The sequence below is a fragment of the Ailuropoda melanoleuca genome, chromosome 2 (assembly GCF_002007445.2).
Source record: "Ailuropoda melanoleuca isolate Jingjing chromosome 2, ASM200744v2, whole genome shotgun sequence".
NCBI lineage: Eukaryota > Metazoa > Chordata > Mammalia > Carnivora > Ursidae > Ailuropoda > Ailuropoda melanoleuca.
In genome coordinates this window covers 137,949,288-137,975,230 of record NC_048219.1, presented here as the reverse complement: position 1 = coordinate 137,975,230, position 25,943 = coordinate 137,949,288, and the positions used below count along the sequence as shown (strand labels likewise).

Sequence of the window (25,943 nt, the reverse complement as noted above, 5' to 3'; positions counted from 1 at the left end):
GTTGAGTATGAAAAATCTGACACAATCCTGGTTCCAGGAGCTTACGTCTAAATGACATAAATAACCCAAATTGGTAGTTATGTGCCATAAAGCTTTGGCAAGGAGATTTGAAAAATTGGTGAACTGCTTTGTTGCTTATTTTCCAGAGCATTTCTTTCTTTTTTTCTGCCCTTTTTCTTTTCTTTTCTTTCTTTTCAAATAATATATGCAGAGGAATACAAAATAAAATAGGAAAGATTTGTAATAAAAAGCAACTTCTATTCTACCCTTTTCCACCACGCCCCATTTCTCTGTTCAAAGACAACTATTTTTAACTACATGATGTTTTTAGATCTTTCAGTGATTACCTCAGCGTCTCTACATAATATGATTATGCTGCTGTTTCACAATTTAACAAATATAGACTCTCTGTTGACTTATTCTCACGAGATGGAAATTTAGCTTACCCTTCCCACTCCTGCTCCTCCCAGTACATATATATATCACTTAAAACAGTTTCTCTGTTTGTAGATTTAATTAATATAATTCTGCTTCTTTTCCACCACCTGCAGATAGTATCTCTTGAATTCTCATTTTTTGATATGAGGATGGTAGAAATTCTATGTTTATTTTCACCTCTTCTTCCTTTTATTTCTCTGGTCCTAATAACTGTACATTTATATTATCAAAATGCAAAACACTAACATTCTGTTTATAACATTTATTATCGTTCATGCTTTCACTCTACGCTGACTCTAAAAGTTAAAAATCAAGCAACGACTTTTGTTACGATTATGTAAATAGCGTTCATCCCATAGTTGAATGATGAGGTACATCAGCGTTACATTTTCTGAAAGGCTTTCTCTCGTTTGCATCCTCTGCCTTTATAAAATGTTTATCTTCTTCCAATGTCTCTATCCTGCTACCTTTTCTGAGGGACCTGCTTCTTTCTCCCATGTCTGTCACTGCCTGGACTGATTACAACCTGTGGCTGCCGAACACTTGTCACCCTGTGAGTTTCCTGCATGTTTTCTTGGATTAGATCCATTATTTCCTAATTCCGGTATCTTCCTTTTTCTTGGGTTTCACTGTCATTTTGTTGGAATGCACCCACCAGTAGTTTTCTAAGAAATGATTCAAAGGCATAGGTCTGAAAATGTTTTATTCTGTTCCACACTTGATTGATTGCTTAATCCTAATATTTTTGGGGAAAAAAGGCCTTTTTGAGTTCCCTGGGTAGTATAATCTTCACTGCAATAAGGACAGGTCACATTCTGAAGAAAAATGCTGAGAGAAACTCGAAGGAGGCAACTGAAGAGTCCCCTGCATAAAGCAAAGCAAAGAAACAAGTGAACAGATATTGGTAGAATCCAATAAATTATGCAAATAAGAAGTAAGAGTGGATTATATATAATTTATAATCGCCTTGTTATCAATTTCAGGTATAAAGATTTTAATTTGTTTAAAAGGACATAGAGATTGACGAACCTAGAAAGCACATTGCACTGGGGTCTGATCTCTGCAAAGGAGAAGGTCTAGTTTCCCAAAATGTCAGATCATCCTATTTATCACCCCAGGTAGACTGTGAACTCTGAGACATACAGGGACCCGAATCCTTCACATTTGACCTTCCCAACTTTAATGTATACATTAAGTATATTTTTCTCGAGGTGCTCAGTGCCTGTTCTGGTCATAGGTAGAAAGCAATGCCCATGAAGAAATCAGCATGATTCCTTGCATCTCATACACACAATATATTTTGTTGTATCATTGTAAAACATTTCTGCAAACCTTTTTCAAGTAGGAAAGATATCACCTTTTATGCAATTTTTAAACATTGTCTTTGCTCTTAAGGAAGCTACCAAATGCAGCTTTCAGAATTTTCAACATTTAATTCCTGTCATATGTGGTACTGTGTTAGGCCCTGTGGGAGATTCTAAGGAGCAGGAAGCATGTCTTCTGCCTTTTAGGAGCTTATGATTCTAGCTCATGTACAATAATTAGCAAACAGCTCCAGTATTTAATTAGGTATTAGATTGTGCTTTGCAATCTATAAGTACTATGGAAAATGAGTAGAGGAAGATGAGGCAGGCCTAATTGCTGAGGAGTGCCCTACATGTTTTCCCACTGGTGTTTGCCTTTTCCATTGCTGAGAATTTATCTAAAATATAATATCTTCACAGCATTTAACATAATCTTTGTCTGAAATCATAAGGCCAAACACTTTATAGTAGTATGTTAAGCATACTGTACCTTTATTATTTTAAGGCTTTTAAGTAAAACAGCCCAAATGTCGGTATTTGAGTTCCTGTACTCAAGTGTCTAGCCCACGAATAACAAGAACACAGAAATTATTTTTTCTTTATAGAGCAGCCAAAGACTGCCTAGCATGGTGCCCTTGTGGCAGGAAATTCGATATATGTCTGTTGATTGACTAAGTGAATAAATGTACTCCTTTCTTACTTGGGTCTAATATCTCACGTTAGCTTCAGTAAAATCAGGGAAACAGCCTCAATTGTATTGTCCACTAGCTTTACATAGAAGCCTGTTTCATAACCTGTGGAGTCTCAACTTCGAGTGGTTCTTCCTACTTATAGGGGATGCGCTACAGCAAAGGATAAGGGGAAATTTTTTTTAAACAAAAGACTGTTCTGAGTGCCTTTCTCATTTGTATTGCCTATAAAGCTAGCGTTTGGGAAACAAAACCATAGTCGGATCATAACTTTGACACCACTCCTGACACACGCTACCTCCGGAAGTCAAAGGCGACATAACGTATTTGTAAGATTCCTGGGATTTTTATCTCAAGCAAAGCAAATGTCTTGTATAATATGACCTCTAGAATATCAACGTTCCTCACTGCTGGAATTCTAAAACTTAAGGCTCTGCTTGTCCCCTCTATTGACAGATGATAGATGGGCATGACAGCAAAAAAGTCAATGTTCAGTTTCTCCGCTCAAACATTGGGATCGTTTCCCAGGAACCAGTGCTGTTTGCCTGTAGCATCATGGACAATATCAGATATGGGGACAACACCAAAGAAATCCCCATGGAAAAAATCATAGAAGCGGCAAAGCAAGCACAGCTGCATGACTTCATCATGTCACTCCCAGAGGTGAGGACGCCGTCAGAGTCTTTCCCTGCAGGAGACTGGTATGAATAGAGGTAGAATGGCCAGAAAGTGCTATGACTGGCTCAAGGAGAGGGTCAAAGGCAACACAGGTCATTTCCTGGTGCCCTGGGATTGTTTCTGTCTTTTAAGCAAAATAAATGTCCTTCATCAACGTACTCTTCAGTATTGCAAAGAATTCTATTATCTAGTGCAAAAGATGCCATGAAACTTACTGAGATTTGGAGCAGGTCTAGGTTTGAACTCAAACTCTGCCACTTACTAGCTGTGTAACTTTGGGACAATTACTTATCTTTTCTGAGACTCAGTCATCAGCGAAATGCACACAATAACATTAAAATGAAAGAATACACATAATAGCCCTACAGAGAAAGCTGCTGCTGTTATTCTGGTCAGCATCATGACTGCATTACTTGGCAGCATATACTGCGCGTGGTGGGGTGAGTTGCATCTGCTTCGTGCTTCTCACTTCTCCGGAGCCAAGTTTGAACTTAGTACAATATTGACTCTGCATTTTTCCATCCACCAAGAGCCTCTTGGTGGTTGATCACAAAGAAAAGTAACACATGGAAATGAAATTTTAGGAATGAAAATTTTAACTTTTTCCCCTTCTTTTAAATACTACTGGGAAATTATTTTTCTTTGTAAGTGATTATGTTTATAAATTGTGAGCTGTTGTGGTGGGCTTCTTCCTTTGTTCTTTTTCACAAAGCCTCCTAAGTCTCAGCCTCATTCTAGTCTGGGTGGCGTAATCCACAAGCATGTGGAAATTACTGGTTGCTGTATCCCGAATGAAAAACAAAGCTCGTGGGTCCCTGAAAGATTCATTTATTTCATGAATCTTTGCAGAGCACATCCTCATTTTGTGGGAGACAGTGGCTTGGAGGCGGTTTATGGCCTCTTTTTCATATGGATTTACCCGTCATACACTTCACTGAGCACTGTTTCTCCACGAGGACAAAACAGGCTGTCAGGAGTCTCCTTGGCTGGTTAGCATTTGTCAGGAGGCAGGGGAAATGGGAAGGAAACACACTTGTGGAAGGTAGGGAGAGTAGCGGTCAAGGGCAAAGTCCCAGAAACAAGACACACCTGGATTTAGAGTTCACCTTCACTGCTTTGTACTTGTCTTTGCACAATGTTCTTACTTGTCTGTGCCTAAGTTTTGTAAACTGTAAAGTAGGGAGAAAATTATTTCTGTGAATGTTAAATGATCATCTGCCTGGAGTAGTTAACACAATACCCAATGCATGGTAAATATTCCGTGAATGTTCACTATTTTTACATAGCCATCCCAGGCATCTAGCTAGGGATTTTCCTCCATAACTTCACTGAAACAACAAATACATGAACTAGTTATTAATATCTGCATTTTCCAGACAAGTTTGCTCCTCAAAGATATTTAAATAATATGTTCATGCTCATAGAGCCAGTAAGCAGCAGAGTGGAGATTCACGCATAGGCTTGTGATCCAGAATAATGCCTTCTCAATGAGAGGATGGACCAGAAGATCTCTCAAAGGGCCCTTGCATTGGTAGGATCATTCCATCTTGGAAAGATCTTCCAGAGAAGAGTTTGAAAATCAGAGAGATCTCATGGACAGGGAGAAAGAAAAAAAAAATACAAACCTAAAATAAATGCAGAGAAGGGGATATAAAATCCCCTAGTTTCCCAAAAAACCCCATGTTTTTCTTATATTCCTAAATGGATTTGACATCCTTTAGAGAAGGTCTCATTTATTATTGCTGATTTAAAAAAAAAAAAAACAAACTGTTTAAATCCACAGTGATGTCATTGATGTGGGCTCCATCAAGCATAGGAGCAATGATTGTTTCTGGGTCTCAAACTTACCATACTTTTTCCAGAAATATGAAACTAATGTTGGGTCCCAAGGGTCTCAACTATCTCGAGGAGAGAAACAACGTATTGCTATTGCTCGGGCCATTGTACGAGATCCTAAAATCTTGGTACTAGATGAAGCTACTTCTGCCTTAGACACAGAAAGTGAAAAGGTATGTATTGATTTTCTAAAGTCTTAGATCATTATAAATGAGTCTTTTGCTGTAATATATGCCTTTATAAAATGGCACTATTTTCAATTTTCTGATTCATTGACAGTATAAATGGCACTACTTGGTGGAACAAAAAGACAGTAATCTAGAGGAAGTGAGGCAAAATGGGCTTGTTTCAAATAAAAAATGTATTTTGACTTTAAAATAAGAATTGTTTTTAAGACTGTCTAGGCTAGGTGACACTTTTTCAAGGGTAAGTAATTAGCCTTCTTAAGTGAAATTAAGTAGTCTAGGTCATCTGTTAGGCATTTCATATTTTATAATTTCAAAGTTACATGGCAGGGCAGGTAGACAGCATGCAGCACAAAGTAAGAGATGGTTTCTAATGTGCAGCTTGCGTGAAAGGAAATGCAATTGGGCAAAACAAAATTATGAAATTTACCATTTATAATTAACTCCTTAAAAATCAGGATTCATTTTGGAGAGAACTTAAATGTCCTCAATGAAGAACAGTATCGGTAATGACCACTTAACTGCTACCTTACACGGTTTCCTTGGTTTCATTTTTGCCAACTAGACCATCAAGTATTGTAAAATTACATAGTGACCTCTAGTTTGCTTCATTCTTGCTTCACTGAAATTTCTCAGCCTGTAGAACGCAATTGAAATCATTGATGCATTGCAGTCAGCAAATACGTATGTCATTCTATCTCTCCTGTCAAGTCTTTGGGTTTAACCCCTGAGTATTGCAATGTTAAGCAGAATTCTTACAATGTTGGGCCAGGGAACAAACACATGTCCTTGCATCAGCTTTCCACCTTCTCTTTGCAGACGGTGCAGCTCGCCCTGGACAAAGCCAGAGAAGGTCGGACCTGCATTGTCATCGCTCATCGTTTGTCTACCATCCAAAACTCAGATATCATTGCTGTCATGTCACAGGGGAGAGTGATTGAAAAGGGGACCCATGAAGAACTGATGACCCAGAAAGGAGCCTACTACAAACTCGTCACCACAGGAGCCCCCATCAGTTGACCGGACTCAAGAACGTCATGTACAGATGCACCAATTACAGGAGAGTCATGTTTTTTTTTTTTTTCGTTTAAGGAGAAGTGATATCTTACTTTTACAGTTATTGTCATACATTGGGATCCAAGCTAATTTATAATGACCTTCAATAATATCTTAGTTTTAAAAATCTGTGTATAGAAAATGAAAGAAACTAGGATTAGTGTGAATGAAAATCCAATGTCAAGCAGGTGCTCAGCCATTACCCAGTGACTTTCTCCATGAGGAAGCCAGTCCCAATTACTACATGGGAATTAACGAGAAGTCATGGAGTAAAGGAGACTTTAATTCCTCAAGGGCAGAGGACTGTCCTTCGCGTTTTTGAAACTTCAGTGTACACAGAGCCCAGTGCACTTATAATAGGCACTCACTGAATGTTTATCAAGCTGGACCAAGGTCCTATGTGAAAAGAACAGGGGGACTGACAACCAATTATTTCTTCACTAAGGTTTTCCTGCAAGTGAAAGCAGATTCACTCCTCTCTAAGGATGAAGATAGGAAAAGGAGAGCTTTGATACTCTGGACACTCTCAGACTGGGAAAGGCAGAAAGGGGCAAGTATTTGCAGGGACTTACCAGTTAGGAGTGTGGATTTATAGATTCAGGGTGCAGTAGGTGGGTGGTGAAGTCAACATTTGCTGTGCTAGAATCTGCCAATGTGGCTTTTTTGGTATAACACTATATGAAGCTACAACAGGGTAAAATGCACTATTTTCATTTCATAAATAGACTTTGGAGAGACAAAGGACAGCAACCTGGGGTAAAGACTCTCTCCCAGGCCTTTAATCCTTGTCACCACCCACCACATTTTTTGCCTGTATGGAAACAGAAGTACACACCCCTCCTGCAGCAGGATGGCTGCCCTTCTCTTATTCTAGCAGAAGATTTGGGGGTGGATGGGAAAGCTTATTGAGAAGCTTGCACTTAGAGACACAAGTCACATTTGAAGGGGTGGCTAAAGGCCAGGGGATTGAATATAAAGCTATATATGAACAGAAAAAACATTCCAGCTCCCTCCTCCTCTGGCAGGAGATTTTAGGAGTAGCCTCTGGGGAAACTGGCTAATCCAAGAAAAGAGACTATCAAGGGCAGAGATCCTCCAAAGAAACTCCCCAACCAGGTTACTCTACTGTGAAGCCCAGCTGCCAACAACATGTACCCATCGGCTTTTCAGTGTCTCACTCTTCCACAGGAATAGATTATGAAGAATCACCAGGCATTGAGGAAATATTTTAACACAAAAAGCAAAATGACAACAATAGAATGCCCAGAACAAGGGCATTAGAGGTAACAGAGCCAATGCGGAAGATTTGGAAAACATTCAAAGAATGCCAATAAATTTACATAATGAGATGAGAAGATATTCCCATCTATTTAAATAAAAACAAGAGCTCATAAAAATGAGCATACAAAAAAAAATACAAAAAAGAGCTCTTGACAAAAGAAGTGAAATTCAGTAGCAGTTCCTATCAAGTTGTCCTGCCATCAAGGTGTCTTCCTACTCTATCTCTTTCCCAAATACACTCTATGTATACATTTTTTTCTTCCCACAGCCAACAAGTGAAATTCTGCCCACAAATTAAGGCTGAGCTGTTGTATATTGAGATATATTATTTATGTGTTTGTCCCGTGTTTCCTGGTAAATAACCATAAAGGTGGTTTAGCAAGGTAACTAGGTAGGTCAGAAGAACTGATGGTTGCCAAGTCAGTGAGGGAGAGGGTAGAGTACAGCACTCTAGTTAAGTCATGAAAAATGGCAGGGACAAGTACATTGCAGAATAAAGATGCCTGCAGGAAGGAATTAAACTTTGTAGTATGCATGTGCTCATTCTGTAATATTGAAGAAAGAAGACCAAAATCCATTTGTGTAAGTGTAAATTTCAAAAAAGAACATAAGCTCCGTGCTGGGAGGCTGCCAGGTTCCTGGAATGGGATGTGTGTGGTGTGAAAAATGAATAAGAGTCACTTTTCAAATAAGGTACTTGAAAGTTATTGACGAGCAGGAAAAGGTTGACAACAGACGGTTTGAAATAATGTGGGAGAGCAATTGTCTTTTGAGGCTCAGTGACAAGGCAGAGGATTATAACCTTAAAAACATAGAAATAAATAAAGTTGCAAATTTATTTTACAACACCAGGGAGCGCCAATGTTTCCATATCTATCCCACATCCTATATTATTAGCAAAGACTTGGTCTCTGCAATTTTACATTATTAAAGTTTCTCAGATAATGGGGGTACTTGCTTTCTCTGTTCTATCTGACACTTATCTCAAATCTTTCTGTAATTTCTAATGTTTTCAGAATGGGTTCATGCTATGATCAAACTCATCCATAACCCCAAATAATAAAAGTTTACAGGAGGAAAAAAAAATAGAACGATTGGAAGATAAAGCTGGGGAAACTTCCCTGAAGATAGGACAAAAATATAGAGCCAAAAAGTAGAAAAAAAAGAAAAAGAAAAACTTTAGGGGAAAAACCCAGGACGTATAATAATTAGCTAATTGCAGTTCCAGAAAGAAAGATTAGAGGGGAGTAAATTATTGAATGGTCCAAAGATATTTCCTATAACTGGAGAATATAAACTTTCAACCTGAAAGAGTTCAACAAGTGTCAAATATAATAAATAAGCAAAGATCCTCTGTGGGCACATTATTATACAATTTTAGAAAACTGGGGAAAGAAGATACTAAAATTTTCCAGAAGAGGGCAGAACATGGTACATATAATAAAGAATTACAATGACATAGGATCTTTTGACAATAACACTAAAAGTCAGAAGGTGTAAAATTTTGCTTTCAAAATTCTGAGAGAAAATTATTTCCATCCTAGAATTCCATATCCAGAAAACTCTTCTCAAGAATGAGAGAAGTCCAAAGAAACTCTCAGTCATGTAAGGTTTCAAAACTTTTCCTCCCCATACGTGTTTTCTCAGGAAGCCACAGGAGGGTTTCCCTAAAATAAAAGTAAATGAAGAAAGAGGAAGATATGGGATCTAGGAAACAGGTGATCTAACTCAAGAATGAGGTGATGGGGGGCACCTGGGTGGCTCAGTCAGTTAAGCATTGGCGTTTGGCTCAGGTTATGTTCTCAGGGTCCTGGGATTGATTCCCATCAGGCTCCCTGCCCATTGGGGAGTCTGCTTCTCCCTCCGCCTCTGCCCCTCGCTCTCTCTCTGAAATAAATAAAATCTTAAAAAAAAAAAAAAAGAATGAGGTGGTGGGAATCTCCAGGATGATTAGGAGGGGAAATACCAGGATAACTGGTCTGCTGGAGACACAGTGAGCAACCAGGCCCGACTGAAACAAGGAAATGAGGTCCCACGAGGGATGTGTCTAGGAAAACACGTCATGCTGCTAGACTATCGTGACATTCCCCCTGGCAGAGTTTGCCAGTGAATTAGCAATGTGTATACAGAAAGACAGAGAGAGAGAGAGAGAAAGAGAGTGAAGGTTATTAGCTATTAACTCTGGAGTAAAAGAAAACTTATACATGAAAGGAAATATATTTATATTACACTACATGACCCACCCAAGAATGTTATTTACAAAGCCGTATTTTGGTAGCTTTTATTTCCAGCCATTCATCCTCTAAGTGGCCAGAACTCCCTGCTATATGTCTTTGGTCCTTGAGTACAGGGACTGTGTCCAGATCCTAATATCCCCAGTACTTTACTTACTTGCTATACAGTGATAACCAAATAATCTTGGTTGAATAATCATTTTAAATTTATACAAGTAGTAATTTGTCAGCCCCAAGACAACTAGCCCATTAAGTTAGAGCAGTGTCTTCCAATAAAAATATGAGTCACTAATGCAAACTACATCTGTAATTTTAAATTTTCTAGTCACATGAAAGAAAAAAGAAATAGGTAAAATGAATGTTAATAATATATTTCTTTTACCCCAATATATACAAAACATCATATGTAACCAATATAAAAATTATTAAGAAGATAGTTTCTTTCATCATATTAAATATTCAGAATCGGATGTGTATTTATACTTACAGCCAGCCTAGCTCTGACTAGCCACTTGTCACGTTCCTGCTAGCTACATGTGACTAGAAGCTACTATATTGGAAAGACAGGGTTAGAGTATCCAGTTTCATGAATTTCCTGGTCTGGGCTTCCATTGCTCCTACAGGATTTGCATCTTAAAGAAACATGAGCCCAGCTTCTTATACCATACCTGGGAACTTGGTAAAAATTGTTTAGGTTAAAGATCATGACTCGTTTGGAATAACAAACATCATGGTAGGACCTGGCAGAATCAAACATTCTGATGTGAGAGTTACAAACAGAATCATATTGGCCCATATCAGAGTGATGACAATTCTTTACATCATTTATTTCACTTGATTTACCTGTTTGAGCCGACAAAGAGGAAAAACTAAGATTGTTTAACATATCACAATATAACTGCAAAAACTGCCATTTGATCTAATCCCCTTGAGTTCTCTTCCCAAGACAAGTTTTCTTCCAATTAATTTCGAAAAACCATTTATGATTTTTTTCTATGAACACTTCTTATAAATTCTTGGAGCAGCATGTTTCCCATCTTCTTTATTGGAGAGACCCCGAGTCATTTGATACACCTCGAAATTGCATGAAAGCAGATGACCACAAACCAGATATGCTATTATCTGAGCAAAAAGTAGAATTGACCTCGAGATGATTTTGTCTAGAAACTCTTTTTTACAGCTACTTTGCGTGTACTCTACATAGGCTCTTAGGAAATTACTTCAATGAAAGGACGTTTTGAATTTAGTAATGCATTCATGCGTGCAGTCTTTGGCAATTATACACTCATTTAAAAATGTAAACCCCGGGATATTTTGATACTGTGTCCTGAAAGAGGAAAACACAAGGGATCATAATTAGGTATAGTTTGCCACATATTTATTCATGAATTAAACGTGAATTTCCTATCCTAAGAAAATAGCAGACATTCCCATCAGGTTGGTTTAGGATCCCACCTCATATTTCCAACTAAGGGTTGGATTTATTAATATCTCTTATGCACGCAGAATCTTTCTATAATCAGGTCACGTAAGTATGTTAGTGGAGATAAAGAAAATTGCAAATTTGGTTGCTGTTTCCAAACATATCTTGAGATAAATTTACATATGCGTGTCTATCATTATAAAATAAGCATTTAGTCCATTTGTAGGTGTTCTAAATTTCCAGATCAAGTGAATAATCTCACCTGCCTATAAGAGATAGGAGGTGAAAACAACTTAAATAAACTTTAAAACCCAATTCCAATTTCTTTCACACTGTGTTCAATTAAATGCCCAATTAATTTAAATGGATAGACTGTAAATAAAGCAGTGCACATGATTATCATCTAATTAGCACTGGCCAGCATTATAATGTGCTCATTAGTGAGTTGTCTGTTATCCTAAGTCTCATAATGAGTAATCAGGGTACACGTGATTGGCATGTAGCTGTCTGGATGCAACTACTCAACCCAATAAATCAGTGTGAAGACAGAATGTGCAGGAGAAAAAGGAAGAGGAACACACAGCTGGTGAATTGGCAGTTCCCTCCTTTGTATGATTCAGGTACAGCTCCTACTCTCGGATACAAAAGGGTACATTCGAGAACAATAGGATGGCTGGAGACAGAAAGGGAACTGTTCACCCAAGGTGACCCAGAACAAGTGCCTATAATTATTATCAATGATTACAAGAAAGAAAGAAACGACTCTGAATTTATTTGTCGAGAGTACGTATTTCTAATACACCAAGTATGGAATCAAACTAAGAGATGGGCGATGTTTTAATAAAACTTCTTGGAAGGTAAAAATTCGGTTATTTAAATCTACTCCGTGGTAACATTCACAAAGCATTTTATCATTTAGAAAGTCTTTTGCCCTCATAGTTTTTGTATATTATTGTGAACCCAGTTAGCAGGCTGCAGGTAAGGACTGCAGCCGGAAGTTGTGTCTGCTATTAAATACGTGAAAAGTCATTTGACGTGTATCGTAGTCTGGCTTGCTTGACCCCCAATTCTACATCCCTTTGCCTTGCTTGCCTCTGTTACAGAGGTTGGAAAGCAAAGCCTTTACCTTTCTAGACTCCCTTGAGGCTAGGGGAGGCCAGATGATACTGTTATGATTACTGAAATAGAGGCTCAAGTGTCTTTGGAGGCTGTTCCTTCTGGAATAAAGCCTGGGTTGAAGAAAGGCTGTTTCCCTTCCTCATTTTTTCTCCCCTGGAGGCACAGCAGGCATGCTGTGGTCATTTGGTCAGAAGCCACACACCATGGCGGGCAGAGCAAGAAGACAGACTGAGCCTGATTCCTGGACATCCTTGAGCAGCTGCTCCAGCCTACCTGCCTCCAGCTATCCCACTACATGGGAGGAAGACGCCTCTCATTTGTTTCAGCCGCTGAAGTATTTTGTGCAGTTGTAGAAGTTGCCGTTAATTACGGATGAAGACAATCTTAATAGATGGTTACAGTTTTGTTGATAAAAATATTGAAATGTAAGTGGAAGTAATGCCATGTTGAAGTACTCATGTGTGCTTAAATAACCTCAAAATATGACCTTGATATCTAAAGGTATTTCAAAAATATCCGTTGAAAGAGAGAACTAATCACGGTCTTTTTTCAAATGTCATTGCTATGAAAAGGAGGTATCACTGGATGGAATCTTTGCAGCTCATTCTAGTGGTTTTCCAGGAACATTCCAGATACCCTACTTTCGTATGCTTCCAGTGAAGCAGGCTTTTACTTGGAGACTTGGTGTTTTGTGGTCATGCTTTCTTGTCTTCTCACATAGGAAATTGTTGTTAGTCTGGGAATGATCTAGATTCTACTGGCACAATATGGCCAGAGTTGAAAAGAAAGTGATTCACAAAGAGGATGAATTTGAAACAGGGTGGGTTGGAAGAGATGGGAAATAATGTTACCATCTAATCTGTAGCTGGATATAGTCTCAACTCAATTCTTCTAAGCCCACAGGCCTATGTTGAACTCATCCTTGCATCTCTAGCACATAAAGTATTTGTCAGGTAGACACCCAGGGAGACTCAAGAGAAAATATAAGCACGGACAGGAGGGGTCCTGTTTGAGCTTGAGAAGATCTTAGAAGCTATTTGGAATGAGATCTCTAACTTTCATTTAGCACAGCAGTCCTCAAAAATCTTAGCACCATATAATTTGGTGCTAGAATTGTGTCACATTCAAGAAGCACATTTCAATAGCCATAAAGAGGTAAAAAGTAAATTTTGTCTTTACATCTTTGGGAGATGCATAACTAGTCCACAATAAGCCTACTAAAACACTCTTTCAAGCTTCTAGTCATTTTCTCCACACAGCACAGTTGGTTAAGCACCTCCAGTCTCTCTGCCATAAAGCAAACCTTCCTTCTCTTTCCCTTCTCCTCGCTCAGCCTGTTACTATGTATATCTGCTTAATATCTCTACCTTCGAGAAAAATGTCCTCATTAGGACGTTGAGGAAGGGGAAATGGAGCTGGTAATTTAGTTATAGGGTCTCTTTTGTAAGATAGGTGAGTAGGAAGTCTGAATAGTCTCATGTTAATTTTGCCCACTAACATCAGTTAAATTATTCCATAGCTATAAAAATCAGATGCTAATTGGAATAGAATGTTTTAAAGATTGAAATGTATTACATAAATCTAAAATTGTTTATTAAAGTAGCAAATTAAAAATGGAGTAATTTTTAGAATTTATAGCCTTTTTCATTGCATATAAGTAAAATTTAACATGCTCCGGGCTTCTTCCAATTTGATTGAATGAGACCCGCAGGGTTGCAGAATGTCAGAGCTGGGATGCATGAACCTTCCATTCTAAGTCCACTTTAAGTCCCTCACTTGAGAAATTACTCAGCTGAGGCCTCCAATATTAACTGGCCTCCCAGCATCACAGTGGTTAGATGCAGAAACCCACTAGACTAGACTAGAATGCCGGTCCAATGACCTCAGTCCAGGGAGCTTGCTGCCGAATTCCTCAAAGTCTTTCATAAGTCTCTCTGTCTTAGAATTTGCTAGCACCTACCCCGCTGTGTTCTGATACCCTTTGGGATCCACATAAGGATGTGTGACACTGCCTCTTGATTGGCCAGAATGAGCAGAGCATCAATATTTCAATGCTTAGAGAACAAGATGCACAATAAAATCTCACAAAGTCAGACAGGAATACTTACTTTCCCTTGTTAAGTCAATGCAATCTCCATATAGAAAGCTAGCAATACCTCTACCATCTCTTTCATTCAAAAAGTTGTAAAAAGGCAGAGTTTGAAACGATTCTGTAGAAAAGGAATCTCAAGGACCAGATGCTTTTAGCATGGAATTATTGAGCCTGAGGGCAAGCATGGTGTCTAGGAAAGGCAGTGATATGTAAATGCAANGGAATCTCAAGGACCAGATGCTTTTAGCATGGAATTATTGAGCCTGAGGGCAAGCATGGTGTCTAGGAAAGGCAGTGATATGTAAATGCAATGGCCACCGTTAGAAAACCCCCCATTAATGGCAGAATGTGTGAACAACGATGACAATCTGGCCACTGCTGTTCACAAGACACACAGTGAATCCAGGGAGAGGTTAGTTCTTTGAACAGAAGTTAGAGTGCAATTGGCCCAACTGATGTGCACGGGCAGGTGACAGCTAGCGAGCGGAGGGAAGAAGCTCTTCATCTTAATGGCTTCTGGCTCTCTTTTCCAGGCCCACATACGGCCTGCTGTTCCTGCAGAGCATGCAGATTGTCCCAGGGAAATGGTTTCTGCTCTCACCTGAGCCAGCCCTGGAAACGGGCCTGAGGTGCTGCCTGAGCACACGCTCCTCTTGGTGGGCCCTGATCTGTGCCCCAAACCCCACCCGGCAGGACAGCAGCTGCCACCCTTCGCTCATTCCCTTCCCCTGTCCTGGCAGCTCCTTCAGAACGTCGTGCTCTTTGGGGAAATATCATGGTGTCTGAGCTGAAGACAGAGTCCTTTCCAGTATCACATGGCAGAATGTTAGAAGAAAAGAAAAAATTCTAAGAAATTAAAAAAGTCAAAACAGAAAATAATTAATCGGCTTTACACTAACCTTTATAACCTCAATCTTCAAATTTTCTCCCTCCTTGAGAGCAATCACTTCTGTGCTGCCAAAAGAAATGAGATGTAATTCCTCCCAAGTCATTACTGTGATCTCCATCAAAGACTAGCAAAGGCAGTAATTAGTACTCCCCGCCAAACCAGCCTCAAATTTGACGGAGACCGCACTTGTCCTTTGAACAGCTAAAGTGAAGCACTTCTAATTCCTAGAATTTTCCCATAAGGCACTGTCATTTGGCAGAAGTTTCTGGAGTTGTTGCTTCTTGTAGACCTCTCCTGCTGCTAACAATTCTTTTCAAGAAAAAAAAGAAGCCTTTTTTTTTTTTTTTTAATTAACAAGTGGCACCACATTACTTTCAGTGCGAAATCACCATCAGGAAGCGTTAAAGTTAAGGCAGGAGGAAAAATTTAACACGGCACCTTGGTTTCTTGGCAGCACTAAGGTTCATGTATTCATCCAGAAATTCTACCATTTCCAGAGGGGCAAGGACAGTCACTCAATGAGGGCAAAATCCACAGATGCAACTGGACCCTAGGGATCCTTTTTTGACCAGTTTCTGAATATACACAGAAGTTCCAGTAAGCAGCACACAGGTGCGGTAGACCCAGACAAGCAGGACAACTTGGTCAGAAAGTCATCCAAACTTCCAGAACGTGGTCTTGAGTTGGGTAAAACTCTACCCAACATTGTGGCCCTTCGAGGGTTCTAGGACACAGTGCAGAGAGAGGGAACCTAGACCCCAGATCTGAGGCAACATAGAGCTAAGAGTCCAGGGAGACTAGGGCAGGACAGAGGGAGAGGGAAGGATGCTGGCACAAAGAGCATCTTAGATCTTCTGGGGGGGGTCTCCCCGGAAATGCAGCGGAGTCTACTGTTGACTGTCTGGAGGCACACTCCAAACCTTCCAGCCCCAGAAATGTCTAGTGCCAGTTAGCACACAAGTTGATTTTTTTTTATATGTAAAGTTCACAGTGGGATTTTCCTGTCACCATACATGTCTTAGACCTTGTTAACAGTAACTATTATTATTTTCATCTGGAAAATAACATCCATGGGTTAATTAAAGATTTCTGGGCTGGAATGAACACACCTTGTCCATGTTACATGAGCAAATCACTGATGCCTCACCTTTTTCATGTACAATAAAGGAGTTAATACTATTCATGTTGTCTCACACAGGGTCATGGACAGGTGACAATATAAAAAAATACCTTTTTTTTTCCAGGGAAAATCACTGTGTGACTGCATCCATGCTGTCCAATTCAGTAGCCACTAGACACACATGACTATTTGGATTCAAATTTATTTAAAGTAAATAAAATTTTAAACTGCAGTTCCTCAATTGCATCAGCTGCATTTCAAGAGCTCCAGAGCCACATGTAGCCAGTGGCTACCATATTAGACAGCACAAATACAGAACATTTCCATCACTGTAAAAAGTTTGTTGAAGAGTGCTAGAATATACAGTTTTATAATACTTAAGAGATGAGGCACATTTTAAAACCAAGTCTTTGACTTTCTCTTATGTCAAGGTTTTTTGTATATGTATGTATTTATTTGATCTTGAATTTATTTACAGATTGTAAATAAATATAAAGCATTCAGAAATATAAATTTCAAGGGCATCTTATAATGTATTTTTCAAAATCTCCCTTCTGTTATACTGAAATAGGTCTAGAGAAGGAACCAATTTAACCTTCGAAGGCAGATGTCCAATCAATAGGTTGTCAGAGGAAAGGGATTCAACACTCGTCTTGAGAGCTAGTTTCGGCAATAATAAATTACTTTGCTTTTCTTTTCAATTGTATGTTTGATTGGACAGTTTCTCAAGTCGCTTGTCTCGATCTTCTCATCCTGAAATCTCATAATATTGACATTTTTCTCCTGAATATGTAGATGTGTAGACATTTTGAATATAGGGATATATTAACAGTGAGTCGAATGAGCTCAATTCTACTTACGTGTGGCAAATAAATTGGAAGAAGAGTCTTTTCCATCGTTATTAAAGGGAGGCGTTTTCTCCAAGGCTGTGAGAAGCTGTTCCTCTTGCTGCCTAAGCAGTTTCCATTGCAAAAGCAATTTGCCACCATATGGATCCCTCCAGGAGGCTTCAACTAGAGCAAAGAGGGAAATCTCATCACATGGGGACTTTCAGGCTTTATGGCAGATAGGGGTGGAATTGTTGGGGATTAATTACAGAAAATGAACCCACATCTCATCTTATTCCCCTTCTGAGGATCACATGTCACCCAACAGAGAGCGCTCACTATGGGTGGCTAAGAGAGCTTCTCTCTGGGAACCGAGGAGGGATATATGGTGGAGTCAGCATTGGAGAAGAATCCCCTGGCTCTTAACGCCCTAGTTTTCTCATGCTTGGTGACAGCAGTCTGAGTCTGTGTTGAGATGGAGGATTCCTCCAAATTGACATTACTAATCTCAAATAAAGCTTCGACAAAGGGATCCCAGACAGGAACGAGCTCTCTGACAAGTGCAGAAAGAGTATGAGATGAGACAAATGCACTGTAAAGTGTTAAAGGATTGAAGTGAACTTGTGAGGACAACACTGGGGCAGGGGAGCTGAACCAATGACTAAGGATCACCACCTTAAGAACATTCTTTTCTCCTTTCCCCCAAACATCCCATCAACATGAGACAAATTTCATTCTTGAGATAATCTTTCATCATCCCTCGGCTTCTTGCTTAGGAATCACCTGACCATTGAAACCAAGTTCAATTACCTTTAAAGACAAAGCTGTTACGTGTGTTTTATAAAGGCAACAGCATATACTCTATAAATACATTTAGAAAGGAAACAATTACTTTGATGTTTAGAGGTTTTGTTATCCTCAGCTAATATTTTGCCAAGTAGTACTTGCTTCAACTGTTATGTTTTCATAAGTATTTATGGATAATTGAATATATCATCATCTAAAATAATTCAATGTCTTGGTCCTTTTGAGAAGAGTTACGTAAAACATTGTGGTGGGCCACAGGTAAGTAGATGTGTAGCAAAATCTGACTCAAAATATACTTGATTGAAATGACATAATTATCAACTTAAAGTCCAGAATTATCAGATTCAATGAGGGAAAAGAAGAAAAGAAAAACTCCTGTTGAGAAATTCTTAGTATAATACTAATATTCTTTCAATAATAATTTCTCAAAATAAAGCTATAGATTTTCATCACAGCTTAGTATACATAGAGATTAACCCAATTAATGTTTTTCTTGGGTTGGAGCATGACCTTGAGGAAAGCACTGGATTTCCTTGGCTTTGAGAGACTGGTAAATAATGTTTTAAACAGAGCATCTTCAGCAGCATTTATTGAAATATTGGAAAGCACTACTGTAAAACAGAGACCAGGAGTTAAACAGAAGTTCAAGTCCAGACAGTTACCTGACCTGTTTCCCCTGGATATATAGCCATATCTAGAGCCATTGCTGGCCCCATCAACACCCCTCACGGTGTCAAACAGGATGTGGGATTTTAATGACATTTCTGGAAAAACAACTAATTTACATGGCAATCATCACAGAAGCTTTCACTCTTAACAGATTTTTACCTCTTAAAAATTAAGAAATAAAACAGTGTAATGGAAATACATGTGAGAAAACTTGGGTTCTAATTCCTGTTCTGACAATGGTGTGACAACAGAGAGTGCTTTCACGGCTGAATGAAACTCCCTCTCCTTATCTGAGAACTGAGGGGATGGATTTGACTGGGGCTCCCACTAAAATGCCCACAGGAGCCATAAGTGGCCTGATCTTCCTATGATGAAGGTAACTGATACTGAGGCTCCCGCTGGGACTATGAGAAAATGGACAATGCTGCTTCTTACTGGGGACAATCGCTCAGCAACAGACTGTTTCCAGGTGGGAATGCAGGCCCTGTGATGCCATATTGTCAGATTTGTCAAGAAAATACAGAAATTTAGATTTTTACGTCAAATTTTCTGGTTTAAAATGGGGATGGGAAGGGGGTGGAGACCACAGGGAAGGCCAAACTAAGCATAGATACTGTGGGGTGGGGCTTGTGGCCGCCATTTTGTGACCTCTGCTTGGAAGCCTCCTGTCTGCCCCTGCTCTGTGGTTCTGCTGGAGAATGGGGACGTGTGTCATGCTGGGACCACAGAGCATTAAGCCCCTGCAAAACTCTAATTAATCTTCTTTTCACTTGGTTTCATTAACATATGAATACAGTAGGGAATCAGAGCGACCACGGTCAGTGGAATGGATGCACTTTTACAGAAAGACAGGATGTAAAATAAATGTTCTGCATGAGTGGGGATCTTGATGAAATGGTAGAGCTGCAGTGTGATCAACGAGGTCACTGCACAGAGCAGCCGGAAGCTCAGCTTGTAGCCATTTTCCCCCCGGCAGCTCCTAAGGAACATCTCTGAGTTGATTGCAAAGCCCAAGCCAAAGAGCACCCCAAGATTCCTCACGAGTCCGGCAAAAGGCGTGGTATCAATGTGGATCCAGTCAGGGTTGGCGCACCATTTCTTGGCTATGGGCACAGACCACAGCAGGTCAATGTCAAACAGTCTGAGGAGCAGGTAAAAGCCGAGTGCAAACAGAAAGAGGAAGAGGTTGGTCTTCAGATACGTGCTCAAGCTCGCTGTCTGGATGCCTGGAGTGTGTTCAAAGGCCTCTGCCACAAGCATGCCTGGGAATTAGAAAAAGACACTGAAGATGACCACGTGCCCTTGAGCCCCTCCGGAATCATTCCTCTCAGTATTAAAGAATTTACCACCGTGTTCATGATAAAAGGCTTTAGACAGCTAGGTTCTACTCATTTTCCAAAGCCCTTTCCCTAGGCAATAGCTAAAATACTTGCCCCATGCTCTTTTCACCATCCATGTTAGAGCAAGTGAATCGTTCAGGAGTCCGTGGCACTGGGTGGCAAACACTTTATGGGCAGAGCACTGATGCAGCTGCTGGCATTAATATTTCAATTGCCATAGCCAATGAACTAGAGAGCCTTTGAAAAGTCTGTGGGGCTGAATGTTGGAAACTCAGTCATGGTGAACGCCACTCCAGCGATACAAAGCAGCTGCTCAGTGAAGTCCATGGTCGTGTAATAATCACGTCAGGTGTATCAAAGAGGGTGGCATGGTGTGCGGACGGGAGGGTCGTTATGAAGTCCCCAAACCAAGACACAAGCCCCCTGTCTGGGCTGATAGCTTGGGAGTTGGACATGGCACTAGTCACACTTCAGAGAAGCCCCATCTCACTGAGAGGTTATGTATTTATGCCATCGCATGAGACCGTGCCATTGTGTACATGGAGGATCTGAGAGGTGTGTGAACTGCTTGTGCTCCCAGGGCAGCATTTAGTAGCAGCGGCTTGACAGAGTCACCTGAGACTGGGGTACTGACTACCAGGAGAATCCGATGACATAAAACAAATGACACTAAAGGTTTCCAATGACACAACTCAAGGTAAGTGATCATATTTACCACCAAATACTCCAAGAATAACTTGATGAGGAAAATGTGTTGCTATGAATACTCTGGAGATGCAGACACTGATTTGAATCAACCAAAAAAGACTCCAAAGAAATGACCAGGTCAGTCTACGATGGAAGAATAGATATAAACGTAAAAAGCAAAGAAATTGTATCACTCATAAAATTAAGGGGGTGGACACTGGATGATCTTTCTCAGAGGAATCCATCTAACTGTGGCATAACATTATGATTCTAGAGTCCTTTTTTTTCCAAAATGTTTTCATGTGCTCCATAGGATTTGAAAAGGTTTAACAGAGGTTTCTACATTTAGCAATTCATTAAGCTTAGCCAGAGCAATATCCTGAGATTTTAATAAGTGCTATAAAAAGGGAAGCCAATTTGGCATCCTGATAATTATTTTAATGGAGTATGGGCAATTCAAATTTGAAGGAGTCACTAATATCCAGAATAACCTAGCATGGACCATATAGGCTTTTACTCTCTGTTGTATGTGCTTCCTCTTTTCTGTCACAACATTTTTTTTTTGTCTGAAGAAAACTCCCTGGAGAGGTAGCTACCACTCTGATGAAAATCACACGAGTATTTCATCAAGGGCAAATTTTCATTGGGTTCAATTTCACAGGTGCTCAAGAGTCCTGATTCTTTGTTTTTTGACATATAGAAAATAAGAGACAAGGGAATTGACTTAGACATTATATTATATTAGACTTTGGATTAGAAGCAGCAGTTTGCAAAGAGCTTACAAAAATATTAAAGTCCAAGCTCATCGTTTTAATAAAGAATTAGTGATATTCAGGTATAGGAATCCTTGGGGTTCTGCTGCTGAATATTTGTTCCTGATAACCCGACCAAACTGGTTATAGAAAAACTAATAGAAAGAAATGAGACTTTCCAAGGGGAAGTAAGCAGAAGTTATCCACGTGGAAGAAGAATAAACAGGGATTTGGTAATATTAAGATAAGGAGTAGACACTCAATAAATATCGATGGACAAAGGAAATGTTGCAGTTATAAAAACCTAAAGGGAATTATAGAATTAAAAAAAGAAACAAATGTTTCTCAGGGTCTGGAAACTTGAGGAAGAGATGAACTACAGAGAGAGGTGAGACTTATTTAGATTCTCTTTTGAAAACGTGTTCATGGATTGGAAATGTTAATTTCTTTAAATTATAACTTTTGACTTGTTGTTTTGGGTTGGATAACGAACTTAGTAGGTGTATAGGTTGCGGTCTCTTTAGAATAAACTTTGAAAATACCCAAATTTCTTTGGTGGTTGGTTTCTTGTATTGTCCAACACTACTCCCGAAAGTAGGATGTATGATGGATCTTGGAAATTTTTTTTGTATTTTAGAAGAATTTTTATGTAGTGGTATTTGTTATAGTATTTTTAAGCAATTAATTGACAAATGTATCTCAGTAGCCTAATAATATGTGATTAAAGTGGTGCTCGGAATTGTTTTAATGATGGGTAAGTATTTCAGGAGAAAAGAGAAGGAAACACCCAATTCCTATAAGAATTATGAATAATCTTATATTAAAGTTTCAGGTCTCTCTGAACACTATGATTCTACTAACATTAAGTCTACCAACATTCAAATTTAAGTTTGCCTATAGAATGTTTTTAATTAAAAAGTTTGCATAGTCTTTAAAGCTATAATATATGTTATTGATGTCAAAAACATAGGCTATTCAAAGAAGGAAATGTAATTTTTCTAAACTGATAAATTCAAGGGGAATGATGATTCCCAAACTTCTTGTTAATCTTAAAACAAAGGAATATGCAAGCAAAAATACTTCCTTATATAATTTTACATGACTTACATATGAGCTACCAAAGTGATTACTGTATTATGGAAACCTAAAGGCACTTCCAGTGAGTCATGAATCAATTAAACATTTCCAATCTTATAATGGCAGTAGCTCTGAGCTAATGAGAGCTTTATCTTAAAGCAAAATATTAACTTTCTATTCATTTTGCTATTTTGGCTATGATCAAATAGAATAAGCACATTTCAACAACTACGAATATACCAAAGTAAATTTTGAAAAGGCATTCTGTATTCACATTCCAGTGGTACAGAAACTGGAGCAAAGCTGACCTGTGCAGATAAATGGTCAACGACTTATCCATCCGACTGACAGTGTGGCTCAGGGCAGCTGTTACCATGACATACCAGACACACGATGAGCCCATTGCATGGCCCGATGGACTTCCTGCAACAACAAAGTGCTGATCCATTTGAAAGGTGGTTAATAGAGTATCAGTATCAGAAATAGACGGTAGAATATTAGCCATGAAAGTTACAAATAGCTCAGAAAAAAACCCACAGGCTACATGTCATGTTTAGAAATAGGTAGAAATAAAATAAATCGAGTCAAATGGAGCCTCAAAACACTATTCCAAGAAAAATTTTTTCAGATATTTTCACGTTCATCAAATGCCAGAAATCAAACTGTCCAAGGCTAATTAAAAACTTAGGCTGTTGCGCCAAAATCCACCACAGCCCTCCATGACTTTCATGCCTATTTGTTTTTAATTGATGAGAAAATTAAAGTACTTGCATTGGATCCTGAATCAGTTTATTTTCCTTGGGCTGAAAAGTCAAACATCCAAAGGATATCATTACTATGTTCTGCTTTACCAACTGACTTACAAAGGACTGCCATGTACTAGCGGCTACGTCTGGGCCTACCTGGTGGCTGGCCACTGCAATAGGTATCTTTGTCATTAAATGGAAGAGGGAAGCTGTAAAGGGCATCAATCCTGACACAAGCCTGGCAGCCTTTCTACTTCCAGAACGTCTTTCCCATGCTGCTTGATTTTTTAAAAAAATCATTTACTTTCATGTTCCCCATGAGTTTTTACCAAGTGGAGATTTATTTAGATTAAACACTAGTCTGTTTTTGAAAAACACTACATTAAAGAAAGACCATCTATTTTTGATAGATCTAGTTCTTTCAAAGCTATATCTTATACAGGATTTTTCAGAGCCTATTATATGCTTACGTGAGTTGTAAATCTTTAGGGAGTGAATGTAGAATACAATCTCTCTCTCTCTCTCTCTCTCTTTTTCCTCCAGAAAATGTCTTAGAAGGTAGAACATGCTGGGAAGTGCTGGGATAAACCAAAGTAGCATTTCAATTGTCTCGAATGTTATCCATCCATCCATTCATCCATCCATTCCACATTGGTTTCACAGAGATAAAATACACATTATCCCTGTCCTGATGGGACAGCTTATTGGGGAAGCCATGTATATGTAAAGAATTAATTATAGTACAGTGTGATAAATAATAAAATAGATGGATGTATACTTTTATGGGAGCAAGAAAGAAATATATTCAGAGAACTCATTAAGATCTTACACATTCACTATATTCAGTGTTAGTTTCAGGATGCCAAATGGCAAGAATTTTTTGCTATGTAACAAACTGTGGTAAGGTACAATATCACATTACATGTAATTTTCATATACATATATATTTATATTTTAAACCCTTTTCATAATCTTAAACTCAACTTTCATAGTAAAGATTTTATACTCATACAGAATCTTACTTATAAAAGAAAGTGCCAGAGAAGTTTACTTATATGCTATATATACAAGAGAAAAGAAGAAGTTTGAAAGAAAAAATTCTAAGATTAGAAATAATCTCTACTTGTAATAGTGAAACCAGGAAGTCCTTACCTCATTCATGAGATCGTCAGATCCACAATAACTTTGAAAGTTGCTCAGCAACAGATAAATCAGCATTTCTAGGATTTTAGTACAGTTCTTTGGGAATTCCTTCTAACTAACTCTTTTTTGTTTGTTTTAGAATCAAACCATTGCATTCTTCCAAGAAATAAATGCAAAATATAAAATCATTTGGAAAGTAGCCTCCCAATTTACCCTTTTACAAATAACAAAACGATAATTCATAAAACTTCTTTCCTTTTCATTAGCAATTTTTATGCTTATGAACTTTTAACATCCTCACCCATGACATTTTCTTTAATACCCTATATAATATTGTATAGTAATGAGGTAATAACCATACATAATGACTCTGTTGGAATATCTTTAGTAACTTGAAGCTGCTGTATTTGCTTACCTGGACCTGTTTCACATGTAGTGGGGAACTGTTCAAGGCATGGACTTGAGTGATTTGGGTAAATCTGAGTTTCTTGGACCCACCAGTAAGGCCGATGACCAAACAATAACCTGTATTTAAAGAAACATAAACACGCATACATATTTAAATACACAACTATTGCTTAACTGAAGACTAGCTATCTCTCCTATAAAAATGACTCAAGCAGAGGGTTGATGGGGAAAGATCATGACTAAGAGACTATGGGTTCTGGTCTGTCTCTTATTATAGAGGATGACATGTGGAAGAAGAATTTGGAGTCATTTGGAGTTTGGCATCCTAGTTTCCAATAAAAAGAGACTTTTTTCTTTGTAGGGAAACTTCTGTGGGTACTTTGGATTCTTAGACTGGCAATGTCCAAGTGGTCCCTGGAATTATCAATCCATTCATTATGGTGCTGCTCATTTAACTAATTTATTTAATCACAGCATATGTGTTACAGGGTTTGGAATTTACTTATAAATCAGATTAAGCATACATTTCTATGCTTTCCGTAAGTTCTATTTATGAATAGGTGTTTCAAGTTAACTGACATGTTTGAAAGATTTTCCAAGTAAAACTACACACATCCGAAATGTGATCATTAAGCCAAAGCTACAGATTTAAGAATAAGCTTTACGAAAAATAAAACAAACAAAAGGCTTACCATTTAAAAATAAGATTGAACCAATCCCCAATGACTGCTACCCATATCATCTTGGTTCCAATTGTCTGATTAAGTTGAAACCAAAGTGGAAAATAAATAGAAAAGATATTCCGGGGATCACCAACATTGGACATAAAATTTAGAAAATTGTAGTAAGCTCGATAGTCCTTCTGCAAATGCTGAATAGCGAGCACTCCATTCCTATGAAGGAAATCCATCTCGAAAGAGAAGCAATTCTAAACATAGAGCAATTGGAGATGAAGTGTTCTGAGTCCCTCTGTTTTTATACAGTACCCTCATGGCGGGTGCGGCCATTACCGCAACATGTGACGCTGACCATCTGTGAGAGGGCATGTCAGCCCTCCTCCGCCAAAAGCTCATCTGCTGATGATTTTAATTGGTGCCAAAGAGGTGAAGTACATGCTGATCTGTGGCAAGTCGAGGGGAAATT

The 25,943-nt window shown here is 38.8% G+C and overlaps 2 protein-coding genes across 5 annotated transcripts in view; one reads left to right on the top strand and one right to left on the bottom strand.

Moving 5' to 3' along the window:
• ABCB11 (ATP binding cassette subfamily B member 11) overlaps positions 1-12,560 on the top strand; it is an 83,384-nt gene extending 70,824 nt beyond the window's left edge. The window contains exons 26-28 of the mRNA XM_034654698.1: positions 2,888-3,094; positions 4,972-5,118; positions 5,950-12,560. Coding sequence (XP_034510589.1) covers positions 2,888-3,094; positions 4,972-5,118; positions 5,950-6,150 — 555 coding nt within the window. The 3' untranslated portion in view covers positions 6,151-12,560. The remainder of the gene's footprint in view (positions 1-2,887; positions 3,095-4,971; positions 5,119-5,949) is intronic.
• Positions 12,561-15,234: 2,674 nt separating this feature from the next.
• On the bottom strand, positions 15,235-25,715 carry G6PC2 (glucose-6-phosphatase catalytic subunit 2). Of its 4 annotated transcripts, XM_034644291.1 has the most exons (7): positions 25,493-25,715; positions 24,808-24,917; positions 22,812-22,926; positions 20,703-20,818; positions 19,689-19,909; positions 17,205-17,357; positions 15,235-15,284 (listed from the first exon to the last, which is right to left on the bottom strand). In XM_034644291.1, exons 1-7 carry the CDS (start codon positions 25,708-25,710, stop codon positions 15,279-15,281), a joined length of 939 nt encoding a protein of 312 aa, XP_034500182.1. In that variant the 5' UTR covers positions 25,711-25,715; the 3' UTR covers positions 15,235-15,278. The 4 variants fall into 4 exon arrangements, with proteins under 4 accessions (XP_034500182.1, XP_034500180.1, XP_002916563.1 ...); XM_034644289.1 differs by lacking the exon at positions 15,235-15,284 and having other exon boundaries at positions 17,066-17,357; XM_002916517.4 differs by lacking the exons at positions 15,235-15,284; positions 17,205-17,357 and having other exon boundaries at positions 18,559-19,909.
• Between the last annotated feature and the right edge of the window lie 228 nt (positions 25,716-25,943).

Bases quoted from the DNA above. Each gene is read 5' to 3' on its own strand.
- G6PC2 (XM_002916517.4), bottom strand. From the start codon at position 25,710: ATGGATTTCCTTCATAGGAATGGAGTGCTCGCTATTCAGCATTTGCAG. The intron at 24,918-25,492 runs GTAAGCCTTTTG...CTTTAAATACAG, and splicing joins TTCAATCTTATTTTTAAATG to GTTATTGTTTGGTCATCGGC. The intron at 20,819-22,811 runs GTCAGCTTTGCT...CTTCCATCGTAG, and splicing joins TTGACCATTTATCTGCACAG to ACTGACCTGGTCATTTCTTT.